The following is a 17,513-nucleotide window of genomic DNA, read 5'->3' on the forward strand; positions in this document are numbered from 1 at the left end:
AAATCAAGAAGAAACTGGGTCAGTACTGCAATCATAATAAGTTCAAACAATGACACAACAGAAGCACACTACTTTTCCCTGCAGCTTCGAGGTTTACAAGTTCAGATGGGACCAGGGAAAAAACGTGGTTTCATAGCAGGTAAAAGCTGAGGTCAAATTGGTTTCCGTAAGGTGTGTTTTCAGTTTGTTTTTTTTCCCCTGCTTTTTAATTAGGTTCCATTTGTTGCATTCTTTCATTTATTTCATAACACGGGTTTAACAGCGTAAGTTCGGTCAGTTTTTTCGTCAGTTAGGGACACGCTGTACTACAGTATTCAATGTTGAAATCTCTGTGAACGACTGCTATGCTGCGTTCGCGTGCTCCTCGTAAACATGTGCTTCTGAGAGTATAGTCAGCTAAGCCGTTTCCTAATGGAAACACAGTTGGTACCTTTTTCATCATTTCACATTTGACTGCGTTTTTTGAACCAGAAGATGTCGACACATCTTGCTTGTGCTTCGCTGAACACCACACCTGGCAGCTGAGCACAGAATACAATGAAAACGCGACTTTCTCAGCAGAAATGTAATATTACGACCGCCTCCGAAGGCAGCACGCAGCAATTGAGGAGAGGGAGCTAAAGCGAGAGAGGTTGTGTGACGTCATGGCATGGTGCCCCGTCCATGTTTGGCGAAGAAAAAAAGTTTGTGTTGCTGTCGACAGTCGTTTCGAACAAACTCCAGACACAACCAGAGCTTAGGAGCAGCCAAGTAATTTAGCTTCAGGGGTTGTCGTATCATAATTGTTCTCTAAGATGGGCGTACCTAATTATTCACCATTACTACGTTAGCGGTATCCAAACAAAAATTGGCAAAGATCCGAGCGGGCGGTTTCTGGATTTATTTCACGTTCAAATTAACGGCTGGTTGCTCCGTCGTTCAACAGTCTAAGCTTAAGTTTGTTTTTGTTTGTTTTTTCCCCCTTCATGGGCCGTTGTCTTTTCCCTCGCAATTGAATGAAAGGGCTCTTAATTCCTCGGAGAGCCTTCTCATCCTCCGCCGGGTCCGCTCCGAGGGGTGGAGGCTCCGCCGGGCAGAGCCGGGCTTCGAGATGAGGATGCCCAGGGGAGGGCGCCTGCTGCTGGCGACGTGCCTATGCTCGCTCTTCGTGCTCGTGCTGTACCTTCAGACCATCACCAAGCCAGGTAAGACCCCCAAATCACACTCTTAATGAAATGAAATTCAAGTACACGAACCGTATTGTGAGGCGTATGTAGCGGAAATAACTCATTTGTATTTTAGTGTTTCGTGACCATAAATAAAGGATGAAAAAGCTGCGCGTGCAGATAACATACATACCAGTGTCTTGTTTGGTGTTGTGTTTTACACACGAAAATGGCACTTTGGGTTCATAATGATAAAAACAACTATAAAAAATAGTTACCACAGTAATATCACAGAATATTGAATGTCACGTGGCTGCATATGAACAGGGTAGGAGTTGAACTAAACTAGTGGACGGCAGTTTGCTGGTCCTGTGTGGTTCCCTTTTTGATGCAGCCTTCTGGCCTTTTTAAAAATGTGGCTGCTTAATCATTTGACACAACTTGCATGGCTCCTGAGAGCATGTGCAGAGAGAGAGAGAAAAAGCAATGAGAATGAAGGATGAATAAGCTCACTGTGAGCAGTGTGGTGTTTTGACAGCCCCCTCTTACAGCCCCCCACCTGCATTCCTCTGCTTTAACCTTCCTCTCCTCTTTCCTCTCCTCTCCCTTTGTCTCTTTGGTCTTTAGCCCGTTCTAGACATTGAATGGCACGTGGGCCCACAGGGGGGAACTCCAGACCCCCAGGTAGTGGAATCAGAGAGAAAAGAGGGGGATAAAAAGAGGTAGACATCAATGTGGCACTTTAGTTTAGATGAACTGGGTGACCCTTCACAGCTTTCGAGGTGAGCTACACGTCAATGTAATTGGATCATCCGCCGGTTTGTGTGTCACAGTTGATGACATATGATGATGAAGAAGTGATGAAACATTCGAAAGCTTCATTTTACAACCGTTGCTTCACCTAAATTGTTTCCAGCACTGCCCCCTCACCCGCACACAGAACCGTTCACGACCACTGAGTAGTCGTGAATCATCTTTAATAGACCACAACACGTGGAGTGTACATGAAGCTTTTCAGTGGCAGACACACACAGGCCACGTGTAGCCGAAACCTGTGGCTCAAACAATATGCTGGTTGCTCGCATGGACTCCCCTCCAACGACGAGGTGGATATTACCTTTTTAGAGCATGACCTGTTCAGGCTTGTCTTCTCCAGTCCCACTTGTAGATGTGCAGACCACATGAAAAAAAAAAAGCATGATGGAGCCACACACTGGAGAAGACGAATACAAAGGACGGCAAGAAAAGCACAGGGCTTTCTTAAATTGTTGTGTCTGTTGTTCGGAGATGATTTTTCAAAGCAACACCAGATGTCTGGTTTAGCGCCGTATCATCCCCAAGTTTGTATACTTGTGATTTAGCCCTCGCTTATTGTTTTGACATTGTGTTTCATCTGTTTGAGAGAGTTGTTCATGAGGTATAACCACATCAGTTTTTGTCAAGAACCTCCTGTGAAACGTTCTATTTGGATGACACTGGTGAATGAGGTTTAAGATGAAATTGTCCCCGATCAGACGCTAAAATAACAAAACATTAGAACCAACACCCAGAAGGACTTTTTAAAAGAAAACTCGCCCGACGTTATAAGTATATTAGTAGGAAATACTGCTTAAACTGCAGGATTATATCCATTTCCCTTCTAAGAGTGCTGCACCGGTAGTTTTGAAGATGCCAATGGTGTTTTGTAATGTGCTCACATGCCAACCTTTCACACGGTTTGATCTTTTACCAAACACCCGAAATAGTTGTGGTGCCAGTGGCATTCCTGGTTGTTGATGGTGAGATTGGTAAGGATTGAAGAGAAAATCGCCGTGGTTGGGATTATATACGCGTGATATCTGCTTTATAAATATGTGAAATGTCCCAGTCTCGTGAGTTATTTAGTAATATACACTCTCTTGCCCGTGAAGCCTTGTAGTCATATATAAAAAAAGGCTGATTATGTAAAAGTCTCCTCTTCAGCCTGCGCAGATCTTTTTTCTCTCTTTTTCTTTTCTAATCCCCTTGCCTTAATAAAATCTTCATGGAGCACCAAGCTCTACAGAACAAATTGTATTGTATGAAGAACTGCCCGTATTTGCAAGTTGAACGCAGGCGTTTCAAAAATATCCTCATGCTTCAAGTTCACACGTCTACGAAACCACATCTCCTTGATTAAGCTGACTGTTTTAATATCAGACAGGAAGCACAGTGCATATCAGACATGCACTTGTTTTGTCTGACTTCCTCTGCCAACACCCTTTTGGTTTTGGGGGAAACCAGGAAACTCAGAAAAAAAACCTGTGCTATTATAAACTCATTAGTTTGGTCATGTCCGATTTGTTTCTCCATTAACCGTTTACTCATTTTGTAATTTGAGTGGGTTGGATTCTGATATGTCCCCTGTAGTTTTGAGCCGTAGTTTCGGTTCCTGTGGGCAAGATGGTGCAACTTCCTCTTCATGTCTCGTTAAAGTGAGGTCATCGATGCTATGCACATCGGCGACTTGGCTAGACAAACACTGTAGCGTAGTTCTTGAGGCTAAACCACTGCCAGGTGTGTGTGCAATGAAACTAAAACTGCCTGTTGTTTTACTTTAATGCACATTTAATCTGATAGTATAGATCACCTGTCTGAAACTAATGTTACAGTTTATGCTGATCAGTGTGTAGTATGTAGTGTTATTGTCTAATTTATTTACATAATCTATAAACTGTCAGAACTTGACAGCTGATGTATGTCTTTAGTTACTGCTGTGTGTTGAAACTTGGAGAGTTGTGGGCTAGCCGATGAGCAAGAGGAAATCAAGCCTGTGACCGCTGCAGCTTTAGGATCTTTCTTTATGAGAAAAAAGGTTCCCTCCTTCTTGTGCCGGTTCAGAAAGCAAGCCTTGTAAAATGTCTTGCTTTTTTTTTTAAGCTTTAACAAGAGTTTCTTTGAATTTATTCACAATAAAAAGCAAATGGGATGCTTATCGCACAGGTACGTTTTGGGGAAATAACCAGCTTGCTGAGTGATTCTACAAACATAGCAACTTTATTATATGTTTTAACTTCCCCCGAAATCACCTCAAGCCCGTGTAATAAAAATATATACTGAGTAAATTCCCCAAACACTCTGCTATTTCCAGTCAGTCTCTCATATTCCATACATCATAATTTGAGAAAGAATAGAGATGAATACCCAGTTTCTATTTCTTCTCAGAAGCTCTTTTTTGTGCTTGCATTGACTCAGCAATGCCGTGCATGCGTGTCCCAGTATCTCCCCTCAGCTCGGAAGGCTAAATGCACAGAGTGTGAACTTGTCGGGCATGCACAAGCTGAGTCACATCCACACTTGTGCTAATAGTATACTACTGCTCAACTAAATAAATACAGCATGTTTAGGCATCATGGCTTGGAAGCGTACGGTGTCCTTGAGCCAAACAAGGACTTGGTCTCATGGTTTTGCTCTCTGTCGACTCATCATTTCTCAATGAGCGTAGTCTGTGTTCAGGACGCTGTCTGCCGTACATGCCGAGACGGTACTGTCTCAAAAATGTCTTCTCTGGCAAGCTAAAGCCGGGAAAAAAGCCTGTGTATTGTCAAAGATTGTTTTTGCCAGCTATCACTGATTTGTGTTGTAGACGCTCCACATTCACAAGAGCAAAATTTACTCGGCTGGTTCTTCTGACAGTTATAGATTCCACCTCACAACTCCAAGCCGAGGCGACATCAAGGACGGCTCTTGTGTGTCTTGCCCACACAGTCGGTGCACAATTCACCGCATCATGTTTTACTCAAACTTGATGGAGGCACACACACACACACACACACACACACACACACACACACACACACACACACACACACACACACACACACACACACACACACGCACACTATAATCTTTGTTATTGAACACGTGCATTGGCCCACCATCTCGCTCGTTCATCCCCCGCACACACATATTCAAACACACAATGTGTAACCCTTGCTTGTGACGAACACACCAGCGCTACTTTTTGAGCACACATGCCGATGCCACTCATCATCTGACATCACCTTCATCTGTTGTGAAAGAATGGTGTGTTGTCATTGAGCCACCCACCAGTGCTGACAACCACATGCTACACCTGCTGGCTATTTGTTCTGCCACACTCTGGGTTGTGTATCGAAAGTCTATTTGTTTATATCCCTACTGTGCTCTGCCTGTCTTCTGGTTTCACTTTCAGGTTAGTTCCCCATCTGAAGAGGCTGTTTAAAAGCGTCCATTTCGTTTTTGTTTTGTTTTTAGCTAAAATAGGTTTTAATGTTGTTTTGTTCTTATGTTGGCACTCCCGCCCATGCAAAACTAGCATCCCTCTCGAGTAGGTAATCCACTGTCTATGAATAAAATATCTCATACAACCCCCACTTGAAAACACCTGAACTATCTCTTTAAATGCAAAGAGCTGTGATACCAAAAGCTCGGTGGTGATACTTTGCTTGAAGCCCCCGTTGGGCCGGAGGCTGGGTGAGCCGGCAGGGAGGGGGCTACTTCAAGTCCAACATGAAACTGACTGGTGATGTCGGGTTAACTCACATTACACATACTGTTGCTTTTGTAATAACAAAAGACAGATGGGTCGAAGGGTTTTCTCTGCTTAATATAACAGACCCAAGAAACAGGCTCCCAGGCTATACATATATTTATATTGGATTCATTGAAAACCTAAGAACAATATTTGTTTTTGTATTATTTGTTTGTTTAAACAGATTTTCTGGTCTTTTTTTCACTTGTTCTGAATCTATTTCAGTGGAACTTTAAAGCTTAAGATCATTTGTGATAAATAGAAATGGTGCCTTGATTTATAGTATGAGTATTGGCTGATACCAAAAAAATAATGTATCATGATAAAATATTTTGACATAAGCTTTAACTCAGCAAGGATTATATACGGGGTCATTTTATCCCCTTTTGGCTTCTATCAAACTGGCTATAACATGTAAATCTGTTGCAGGAATGTTTGTGTTTGGATTTTTTTCTGTTTAAAAAAAATTGAAACGAACATAGGGAGAGTAGGGCTACATTCACACGGCTATGTTTTCCTTTTTGAAACGCATATGTTTTGAAACGGAGTTATAAATCTCTAAAAACAGAGGGGGTTTGGAAACGATACTAACACGTTCAACAACTCCGGGGCTGAGTCTCAGTGGACGGCACAACGAACTTCCAACCACCGGCAGAGCTACGAGTGTGAGGACGGGCAACAACGGAAACGAGTGAGAGACATGTGTTGACCAAATTTATTTACCCATAATTAGTCAAACTTGAGTGTGTGTGAGAGAGAGAGATTGAGCAATGAGTTCAGCCTCTTAACTACATTGGTCTACTTGATAATATATAGAAATATCACAGCGGTATCAACCTTTGCCTCTCTCGAGAGAAAAATTGTCTGACTATACTAATTGATAATTGTCGTATTTTCTGTAACTAATAAACTTGTGTACTTCCTGTTTACTCCAGCAGTGTACGTGAATAGTCCCCTGATATTTGTGCTAGTTCAATGCTGAAACACTCCTGTGGACGTCGATCGTTTTCCTTTTTGAAACCTAAAAGGTTTGAAATGTAAACGTAGTAGTAGTGTGGATGTAGCCCAAGAGTGAAATCACAAAGAGCTGCCAACCCCACTATGAAGGATCACACTGATCGTAAAGTCACCTGGTGTTGTTGGTCTAATTGCCGCCATGTGCAGCCCTTCGCATGTGGATGGTGTTACGCCTTTGAATCACGATACACCGAAGCAAAGTATTTCAGTCTGTGACTCCGGACACCCTCATTGTCTTTTCCTGCCCTCAGTTGTTTTCATTCGTGACATCCTAATTTCTGTCACTTTCCATTTTGCACTGAAACAGACTTTTATATACCCAATCAAAGCTAAATGCGTTGTGGTTTTCTTTCGGCACATGGAAATTTCCATTACGTGGCCCCCATAAAGTCGAGCATTCATTTCAAGTACAATTAAGTGTGATTTCACCTCTTTAAGTAAATATATTGTTATTGCTGCCACGGACGGTTATGTGCTTTTTATCATGACCAAAGAGGGGAAGCGTTTCAGAAAAACAGAAGCTTATCTGCCAACCGCAGAGATTTGTCTTGATAAAAAAAAAAAAAGTCATTAACAACAAAAAACTTCAGATGTATTGGGCCCACACACACACAGTGAAACACACACTTTTTCATATGAGAGTGTAGTCTGTTTATGATGATTCAGTCAAGTATACAGGCTTAATGGAACCCTGTTTGTCTTCGAATAAAACATCAGCACTGAAAGGGCAGTGGATCAGTAGCTCCCATGAATTTGGGTACGTTTTTTTGTTTAAAGTGTTTGTCCTTTCGTGTATATTGCTGGAGAGTGTGTAACATAGGACCAGGATACACTCATGAACATCGGAGAAGGAAGCGTGGGGATTGGGTAAACCGTTACGGGACCTTGAGAGACGATGGCCGCCCACGGCGTCTTGCGACCACCCAACCGGACCAGCCCGACCAGAGTCACCAAAAGCGCCTTAGGAGGAGAAGGAGGCGAGCCGAGATGGAAGCTAAGCTAATTCAGCGAGGCCCTTACTCTACACAGCCTGCCCCGGACTAAAGGGTACAGGAAAAAAGATTTAACTGGCGAACTGAAGTCCAACATGGGCCTGCTCGAGTGCGCAGTACGACTGAGGCCTATTCCGCTCTTCTATAACTGTCAGCATTGTGTCACTTCCTGGGTCTGAGAGGAAGTGGGTTTTTCTGGTGCATGTTAGAAAACATATGACAGGAGGAAACATATGTGGTTTGTAATGATCAGAGTGAAGTAGCCACTGAATGTACTTTCCATTTAGCAGAGAAACGATTCTATGGTTGTAGTGCAAGTTAAAGGCCTTACTGCTCATCCCTCCAGGATAGTAAAAGCATTCCTGAGTTTAACTTTTTATACACAACAAAAGATAGCACTGTTAATGGAAGAGAACATCTAGGCTGGCTGATGTCTTGTGGTTCCAGTAGATACAAAAACCTTTTATTGGCTCTTTTTAAAAGGAAGAAAAGGGATCAGTAGAATGATTTAACTGAGTAGTAGTACAGTTTATAGAGGTACTGACCTACAAATCAAGTGGCGTGTTCCAAGAAAAACAAATCTTTAAAACGAAACGAGACAGCAAAGCACACCTTCCGCCACTCAATATACCGACATATTAACACACATGTACAATCACACATTGAGAGGTTGTGTCCATAGTTATGTTGACTGCTCTGTGAGACTACGCTGCTTTGAGCCTATTTCTAGCATCCACATTCTGGAAATCACAATGTTGCCATGCAATGTTTAGCATGATCACCATCTGAGCTTAGCATGTTAACATAGGCAAAGTATAGCACTAAATGCAGCACAACTGAGGCGGATGTGAATGTCCTTTGGTCTTGGCCGAACTGTTAAGGGTGGTGTTGAAAGGGTGGTGTTGAAAGGGCATTACCAACGTCAGAAGGCTTCTTCTTCAGGGGGACAGAGAATGTCTGCTCAATATGTCACGACAATCCATCCAATTACTGTTGAGACAACAGTCTGGATCAATGTGGTGGGATGGCCCAACCATGCCGAGAGTCATGCTGCAAGCATTAGCTATAAAAATGTCTATATCAAAACCTTGTGACATTCTCCAGTTGAATCCAACCAGACAAGTAGTTTTTGTGGTGTCTTTTTGCTGCAGCCTCACGGGAATTAAAAAGCCAATAATATTCACAAAGGATCACTGTTTCACCGGTTTTGAAAAACAAGTATGAAGAAAATCAGGTTGTAGTTGCATTATTTGTTCAGCATCGATACATTAACCATTTGTGCTATGCCAAAAACTATTCTAAAAAACTATGAGCACAAAAGCTTAGAAGTGTGAAGTGATGCCGAAATCGAGAAGTTGATGGATGTTACTCTTTTTCTAGCGGTGTCAACTCCGAGTGATGCGTTGCTGCTGTTGCACTGACCTATACCACTCTGCAGCACCAGCATCCCAATTCGTATTGACACATGCCACTGATTATTATGTTAATTTGTATTTTTGTATTCATTCTGGGACACAAGCCGTTGATGAAAATGTTCCACCCTAGTCTGTCCCGGGGCCATTTTCTTCCTGCCGTTGCCTCGTCAGTCCATTCTTCTGCAACTCTTGCTTTGAGCTCCTTCTCCATGTGTCTCTGGATCTTCCTCGGTCACTGGGGACGAGGAAATTACAATGCTAATTGTCATTTACATAAAGTACTAGCAACTTTATTTCAAGGGATCGTTTTCACGAGGGTAATAAGTGTGTTTTACATAAATACAAACAAAAAAGGAACGGATATATATATATATATATATATATATATAAAAACACGATTCAAAAATCCCACGAAGTACCTATAATAAGAATAAAACGTAGACTAATATAGTCAAAAGATAAGCAACGTCAGCTAATTCGCAGGTTACTTTGCTCCTTTGGTACTGAGCAGTGCACAACCTGGACACTAGTGAAAAGAAGTGATGTCAGTAAAGCATACTCACCAGCCTCCATGTATATACTTCCCTCCCATGCTGCAGTGTGTACACTAGAAAACAGACAATAAAACCATTAATATGAGCACAGCCTCCAAGTGTGTCTTGACCTACATTCCAGCTTCCTGAGGAAACGTCCTGACTTTGTGGACAGCCGAGCTTGATAAGATTTTAACCGCAGTACTGTTTACTGAGAGCTTCGACACCTCTTCCAGTTTACCTGGAACTTGCTGATTTCTATGCATGATGCGGTTTTATTCTTGAAACCTTTGGTCTACTTTGTGCAGTTTCTGTGACCTCACAGAACCATTCCTCTTCCTCTTTCCTCAAAATTATATCTCACACTCTAACCTTGATTCTCCGGGCGCTGTGCAAAAACATTTACATACGTTATCTTGTGTGTATATGTGTATGTATATATGTGTGTGTGTGTGTGTGTATACTGTGTGTATCTTCGGGCCCCTTTATTATACACTTGGAGCAACTGGTGTGGTATAAAGTGTGAGATAGGAGTAGTAGATGGGTCAAACAAACCTAACTAGGTCAGTGCCAAATATCTGAGAGGCTGCAATATGTTTTTTTTGTTTTAACTACTTGGTTTTATTGCCGAAACCTTTATTATGAAAAGACACTATACATGTAACGAGCCCGTATTGACAAGCCGTCCCTGACGTGGCTAAAACTGACGCTCGAGGGGTATGTAGAGCACTATGAGTTAGAAGAACGGGTCGGCTTTGGCACAGTCTGAATCTGCAGTGGGAGGCTTTCGTTATTCTGTTGAAAGAACAAAACCTAGAATGCAAGTCTGTTTTTGCTTCATTCTGCAGAGGGACACATTTGAGTGATGCAGTGGGTACTTTGATGTTTGAAGTGTATCTAACCACAGGTTTACCCAACTTCAGTCGAACATCGACGCATCCAATTTGATACGGATCGTTAGCCATTGTTTTTGACTCGCCGGGCTAATGCCACGAGCATGCTACAGCTGACGAGACGATAACTGGCATGCTGCCAAAACGTGTGTGTGTGCAGTCGTCATCAATAGGCGTACCGAAGGAATGTTGCATAATGAGCCAAACGGCCGATACCCATCGAGGGACGAGCGCGCAGCACTCCACCCCTAATATTCAGCAGAGCTTTCAATAAGGTCCAGCAGGACTTAGACGTTGATCTCTGCGTGACCAGACGATGTAGCACACATGCACACAGAGGAAGTTGAGGATTTTGGTGATTCATGTGAGCTCAGGCAAAGAGGAAGGACAGGGAGAGGCTGCATCACGGCAGTCTCAGTCCCGCAGTCCATCTTCGATCCTCCTCCACCACATTTTACTATAGCTGCAGCACTCGCTCAGTCACCGGTACAGCTGCAGTTCTCCTTTTTTTTTTAGTTTTCTGTTTCCTCAAAATGACAGGAAGCAGATATGATTTTCAGCAAATTGTGATAACAAATTTGTGGTTTGTATGTTTGCTTTCATGAGACCAGAGTCCCAAGTTGACTAAGAGATTTATTACATTTGGGTGTCATTTCGAAACCGTTAGTTTAGACTTATTTGTGAAATGTGAACTCAGCTGAAAGAAAGGAAACAGTGGGAGTGTGAGAATAAGACTCTGTCTCTTTCTGGGTTCCACACTTGCACAGCCAGTTCATTTTCTTTCGTTTTTCTTCTTTTTTAAAAAATATGCTTTCCATATGATGGTATGGTATTTCACCATCAATCCATATGTTTCCTTTCAAGTGGATTCCCTCATTCCAACATGCATAAACCTCTCCACCGCCATCTCATTCCAGCATTGTGCTCAATGTAAAGCAACGCAATGCATTAGTGTGCCACATGTGCAAAACCCCCCCAAATATATCACTTTTCTCACTCGCTACAATCAGCTGCAGACCCAAACACTGACTGCCATCGGGCCTGGGTGGGAGCAGGCGAGGAGGGGGATGGGAGTGGGGGATGGCAGCAGAAGGCAGATGTGTTTACAGAGGCTGGAGGAGGGAGGAGAGACTGTAACAAGGTCTCAAACCAGAAATCTCAACTTTCTGGAACGCGCAGAGCCTCCAGCAGCTCCCATCATTAAGGATGCATGTTGTGCAGCCAGGCGCTGCTCTTACCCGCAGCTAATCAGCGGTGCATCATATTCATTGTTTCAGTATCGATTGTAGGTGTTCTCCAAATCATTTTTTTTTACTTTTGCACTGTGTCCTCCAGTCAATTTGCTGTGAATAGATTTCCGAAAGGGCAAAGCTAGATTAAGTTTAAAAAAAGAAAAAGAAAGTTGCAGCTACAGCATAGAGAGCCCCAAAAGAAGAAATGTAAGTTATGTAAGAGTTTGGAAGGAACACTCTGTTCCTAAGGAATCTATAAAGGAAAGGAAAGAGGATCACGTCATGACAGGCAGAACCAGAAGAGGCATTTGGAAAGTTGGCTCTGACTGACCTTAAAGAAATCTTTACAGTGTCATTCAAACCTCTGCTCAAAACGGGTTTCTCATTACCCTACATAAAGCCTTATGAAAATATATGTTTTGTGTTTTTTAAATGTGGTCAGACTTAAATCAGTGGTGACAAAGGTCATGTCACGTTTTCACATAAATCTTGTAACCGTAGAACCTCCTGTGAGGACGGACAGCCGACCAGGGAAAAGCAGGAGAAGTCCACTGCAGACCCTCTACAATGGAGACCAGGTGAAAACACACACACACAGACACACACACACACACAAGGTTTTTTTGCCCAGCTCTGTCGCCCTTATTTCATTTTTGTTGTACATTCCTGTAAAACGGTGTAATTGCGTTAAGAGATTGCAATGCTACGGTTGCAGAGCGAGTTGGCAGCTCAGAGGTCCCTCCAAGGTCGCAGGGAGCTGTTGGAGCAGGCGTGTCTGAGCCACACAAGGAAGCGCCAAGTGCTCTCGCCCGAGGATCTCAAACACCTCATTGTCGACGACAAACACGGCCTTATCTACTGCTACGTACCCAAGGTTGGTTGCAGAGAGATTCAGAAGTGCTGCTGAAAAATTCTAGGCCAGATGTTTTCAAATTGTGAGGAGCACCTCTCCAGGGGGAGGGTTTGCAAGTCTGGCATGGAAAAAATCATGATTCCTGTTGACAAGGAGGGGGTTTTGGTTACTCCAAGACTACGAAAAATTCTTATTTAGGGACTAGACTGTTAAGATGCACGTTTCTTTCAGTGTAGAAAAACAACTTTTTTTGCTTCTTTTTTTTAAATGGATGTGTATTTTGGCTTGAAAGAGAACATTCCTCACTCGTCTCCTTTCCAGGTCGCCTGCACCAACTGGAAGCGCGTCCTGATGGTCCTCACCAGCGACGGCCGCTACGTCAACCCCCTTTCCATCCCCGCAAACGAGGCCCACGTGGCGGGTCACCTGCGCACGCTGTCGGAGTTCGCGGTCCCCGAGATCAACCGGCGCCTCCGCAGCTACCTCAAGTTCGTCTTCGTGCGGGAGCCCTTCGAGCGCCTGGTGTCCGCCTACCGCAACAAGTTCACCCGCAGCTACAACACGGCTTTCCACAAGCGCTACGGAACCAAGATCATCCGCCGCAACCGGCCCGACCCGGAGCCCGCGGCGCTCGAGAAGGGGGACGACGTTTCTTTCCCCGAGTTCGTCCAGTATCTCGTGGACCCTCGGACGCAACGCGAGGAACCCTTCAACGAGCACTGGGAGCGGGTGCACTCCCTCTGCCACCCTTGCCTGATCCACTACGACGTGGTGGGGAAGTACGAGACTCTGGAGCCGGACGCGGAGGCCGTGCTCAGGCTGGCCGGCGTGCAGGAGGCTCTCCAATTCCCGACGTCCGGCAAGAGCACCAGAACTGACGGCAACATGGCGGCGCGCTTCTTCAAGCATATCAGTCCGTTCTACCAGAAGAAACTGTTTAACCTTTATCGCATGGACTTCCTGCTCTTCAACTACTCCACACCGGAGTACCTCAGGACTTGATGCGGGGCGGAGCCCAGAGGGTTGACATCAGTGCCACGGATGTGTGATGTTCTCCCCACAACCCCATTAGGGATGATCTCTTTGCACTTTTTCGGTTGCCATTGACATCTCTGATCCACCAACAAACACAAAAAATACCAAAAACGGGGCCTTTTCAGCAGAACTGAATGCACACGGGTCGTTCCCAAAATGTGTTTAAAAAAGCAGTCTTTACAAACTTTCACATACTTAGAAGACAGTATTTATTTTTTATTTACTTTGATTTCCATTTCTCTCCCAGAAATGACTTCCTGGACCAATGTTTGTTGGACTTTGTTTTGCTGTCTGTTTACATGCTGTAGTCAATGTGCCTTACAGCGTTTCTGCCATGCCGACTACAGTGGCATAACGACGAACGTCCTCCATTGGCTTGTTCCTCTGAGAACTAATGAGCCAATAAATGAAAGTTATCACACTTCTGAGGAGCGGGTTCTCCTCTCGCGTCGGTGGAACGTGCCGACTGTGAAACTCAACGCGGCCGATTCAATCGACACACCTGCAATAGAACGTCTCTGGATGGCATTTATTTATGTATGTCAGTGCATTTAAGTATTTATTGTTACAGTGTGTGCGTGAATAAGGATTAGGCTCATGATTTTGTGAAAATGAATTATATGTGAAAGAAGGGAGAGGGTTTCTCTTTTATCCTTCACATGGAAAGTTACTTGCGCCGTCGTTTTTTGCACATGAACTCATTCCAAATAGAAATATGCTCGACAATATATATTTAAATAAAAGATCACAAGATCACCTTATGACCATATTCTGAAAAGCCATTGCCTGGGCTTATCACGGCCCTCGTTGACGCTCTCTTAAATGGATATCTGAGAGTCGTTTTCCAAGGGAAAGTTTGCAGTCCCATCTTAATTCCAGTGGACGCTGGTTGCCATCCCGGCTCTATCCCTGTCTGTATTTAGCCCTGGCCAGGTAGGCTGAACAAACAGCGCATAGCTGTGGTCGGGGGTTGGTCCGGCCCAGCGCTGCCCTGGTCAGAGCTCCCCTTGTTAGCCTCAATGCAGCACACGGAGGGGTGTGCATCCACCTCCAGGGATCTCCACTGCAGAGCCTTGTTTAGCAAGTGTGTCGGAATTTAATACAAAAATACAGATGTAGGAACATGTTTATTAGTGGCCCGTACAGGGGAAATATCAGATTTAACGTATACGTTTTAAAGGGGACTTCAGCAGATTTTACACATCAAAGTCTGTGTGTCGGCCCTGCATTGAGTACTATGGGGAGAAAAGAGGGTCCAGAGGGGTAGCTGCACAAAAGTCTATGTAAATATAGATATATAGATAGAGATATGACTATCGTAGCTCTCTCCTCTGGTGAAGGTTAATGGCCCTAAAATGTTGAGTCACATTGTGGGTAATGTAGGCCAAGTTTAGACAAAGAAGAATTAAAAAGACAATATGGACGTGGACTTTTTCATTTACTGCTCATCGTAGACAACGTTATCGGCATGTCGTGGTTAATTAAGTCTGTTATTGAAACGAGGTGTGACATCATCGACTCGGTTTCTATCATTTCTATTGAAACGGTCAACGCCAGTGCTTTTGCCAAACTAAAATCTTTTTTTTGAAAAAGACTGTCTGCAAACTTGATTTTGTGTAGTTTGACAATAATGTCACTTCTTTATTTTTTTGTCATGGATCTAGCTGGAAGCCGTCTAATCGCTCGCAACAAAAAAAATTGTCCCTCTCACAAATTATTTTTTTGGTCCCTAGTATTGCTTTGAAAAGTGCAATATCTGCGTGTGAGATTCTGTAATGTGCTAACCAGCTGTCTTCATAAGTGACTTCCTCTTTTATTGAAGCCTTACATTTGTCCCATCACGCCATTGTGCCACATTGAATATTTCTCTCTTTTGCGAATGCTGCCGTGGAGTACAGGGTCTCATAACGCTCCTCTTTTGAAGTGGTGTGTGTGATTTTAAGCCCTAATTTGCAGGCAGACGTGACTTCTCAAAACCCAATCGCACCCTTCATGATGCCGAGCAAAATATGTCTTACCTTTTTGGGACAATACAGAATACAAAACACAAGCAGCTTGTCCTTTCAAAGAGATAATAAATATATAAATATATATATAAATCGATTACAATCAGAGACCCGGGCGCTGCTGTGGGTGAACGCGGCGAGCCAGACGTCTCCGGGTCTTTCTGTGGAGATGCTCCTTTAGTGAGTCCTGCCTGTGAGGCGTTGTGCAATAGCAGACAAAGAGCAATCTGAAAGAATCTCACGCAGCAGTTGACTTCTTCCATGAAACTGTGAATGTGATTAAGTGAAGCACACTTGCTGATGGGAGCATTGGCCTGCTAGTTACCTTGAAGTTTCTGCAAATACAATCCCACAACTACAGTACCGAATGTGTGTGTGTGCGTGTGTGTGTGTGTGTACTATTTCTTGTTTTGTTTTTTCAAAGTAAAAAATAAATCTTCACATATTGATGACCTCCTCACCTTTTGAACTCTCATGAGAACAAATCCACGAGCAACCTTCAATGTGACCTACATGATTATGTAAAATGCGATGCGGTTTTACAGCTTTTGAGAAGATGAACAGGTAAAGTCAGCTCAAATCACTTTATAACTACATTCAAGCAAAGCGACGCTGAAATGTTCAGTAGAACCCCGTTTGAACCGAGTCAGATTTCAAGCCATTTACTGCACTTCTTCTTTTATATGAACAAGGCGCCCACGAGGATCTCTCAAAGCCTGAAGCTTGTTTTCAATTGTCTATTTGTCCGAAGAGGTTGCACGCTAAAGTTAGCATGCATTATATTTTCTGGGTAGTTTATTTATGGCATTCTGCTGCATTTGACTTCATCTGACGACGACAAGGTTTGCGCGCCAACTGACCCTCTGACGCAGAGGTCCACTTACTCGCCTGGGCGGTAAACAACATTGCTAGTGGGGAAACTCAAGTTTAAGGACAAAAGATTACCGAGGAAGGGGCACGCGCATGGAAACGGGTGTGAGGCCGATCGCTCCTGCTTTGTGCGCCTGAAGGCGGTAAGCTGAGCGACACTCTGATCCACCTTAAAAGCCAGTCCACCTTAAGGGCCTGTGCTGAAGTTGTGAAGTGTGTGAAAGGTTTACTTGATTCTAACTGGGACCATCATTTACTAAATACACAATATGCTGTGTTGAAGAATACCTAAAACTAGCGATTGAAACCATAAACAGCAGCACTCCTACCCCACCACCCCGGTAAGAGGTTACTGACAAGTGAGCGCGCTGAGCGGTGTGTACTGAGTGTGATTATTAGATATGATTTGCAGTGTGAAGAAGATTAAACCCAAAACACCAGCCGTCTCCATTACACCACAGAGGCCTCTGCTCTGGAGGACTATACACTATATACATAGTAGATAGTGACTTAACTGGTGTAAACATTACTACAAACTTTAAAAACCATGTAGTTATATCCAAATTATGATTTGTATTTTTTTTACTCTGTTTTTAAAAGTAATGACTTTGTCATGAAGAAGTGAGTATCGATGAGAGTAGCTCCGAGTAATAACAAAAACACAAAGATGCCTATCCCTACCTCTGTATGCATTAATAACTAACCTCGTGAATCCATTGAGTGGGTTTAAGTTTGACGCCTGCAGACGTCATGCGTTTCCCCAAAAGCCCCCCAATGAATTCCATGAACGCATTACAATATGTTATGTATCACAAAGAAGCTAGTTGCTATTACACATACGAGTAAGCGCAACCTGAGAGGCACATTGCAATGAGCCGCTTGATAACGTACAAGAGCATTCAAGCCACATCATACATGTGCGTCCTCCCCGTGGCCACATGGGGGCACTGTCTCCATGTAGCAAGCTGCAGAGCCCAACGCTCTGATAGGC

General features: G+C 43.6%; 1 protein-coding gene across 2 annotated transcripts; it reads left to right on the forward strand.

Annotated features, from left to right (window-relative positions):
• Positions 1–612: 612 nt before the first annotated feature.
• LOC137801222 (carbohydrate sulfotransferase 11-like) lies at positions 613–14,278 on the forward strand. Of its 2 annotated transcripts, none has more exons than XM_068598675.1 (5): positions 613–750; positions 1,003–1,184; positions 12,260–12,336; positions 12,474–12,632; positions 12,933–14,278. In XM_068598675.1, the coding sequence occupies exons 1-5, from the start codon at positions 650–652 to the stop codon at positions 13,611–13,613; spliced, it is 1,200 nt and encodes a 399-aa protein (XP_068454776.1). In that variant the 5' UTR covers positions 613–649; the 3' UTR covers positions 13,614–14,278. The 2 variants fall into 2 exon arrangements, with proteins under 2 accessions (XP_068454776.1, XP_068454777.1); XM_068598676.1 differs by having other exon boundaries at positions 649–683.
• Positions 14,279–17,513: the final 3,235 nt, after the last annotated feature.

Source organism: Clinocottus analis, unplaced genomic scaffold, assembly GCF_023055335.1.
Source record: "Clinocottus analis isolate CAN_PGR_092001 unplaced genomic scaffold, fCliAna1.0.p SCAF_4, whole genome shotgun sequence".
NCBI classification, from domain to species: Eukaryota; Metazoa; Chordata; class Actinopteri; order Perciformes; family Cottidae; genus Clinocottus; species Clinocottus analis.

Excerpts from the sequence above, each read along its gene's own strand:
- LOC137801222 (XM_068598675.1), top strand. The coding sequence starts at position 650 with ATGGTGCCCCGTCCATGTTTGGCGAAGAAAAAAAGTTTGTGTTGCTGT. Across the intron at positions 1,185-12,259 it reads TCAGACCATCACCAAGCCAG|AACCTCCTGTGAGGACGGAC; the intron begins GTAAGACCCCCA and ends TTGTAACCGTAG. Across the intron at positions 12,337-12,473 it reads CCCTCTACAATGGAGACCAG|AGCGAGTTGGCAGCTCAGAG; the intron begins GTGAAAACACAC and ends CTACGGTTGCAG.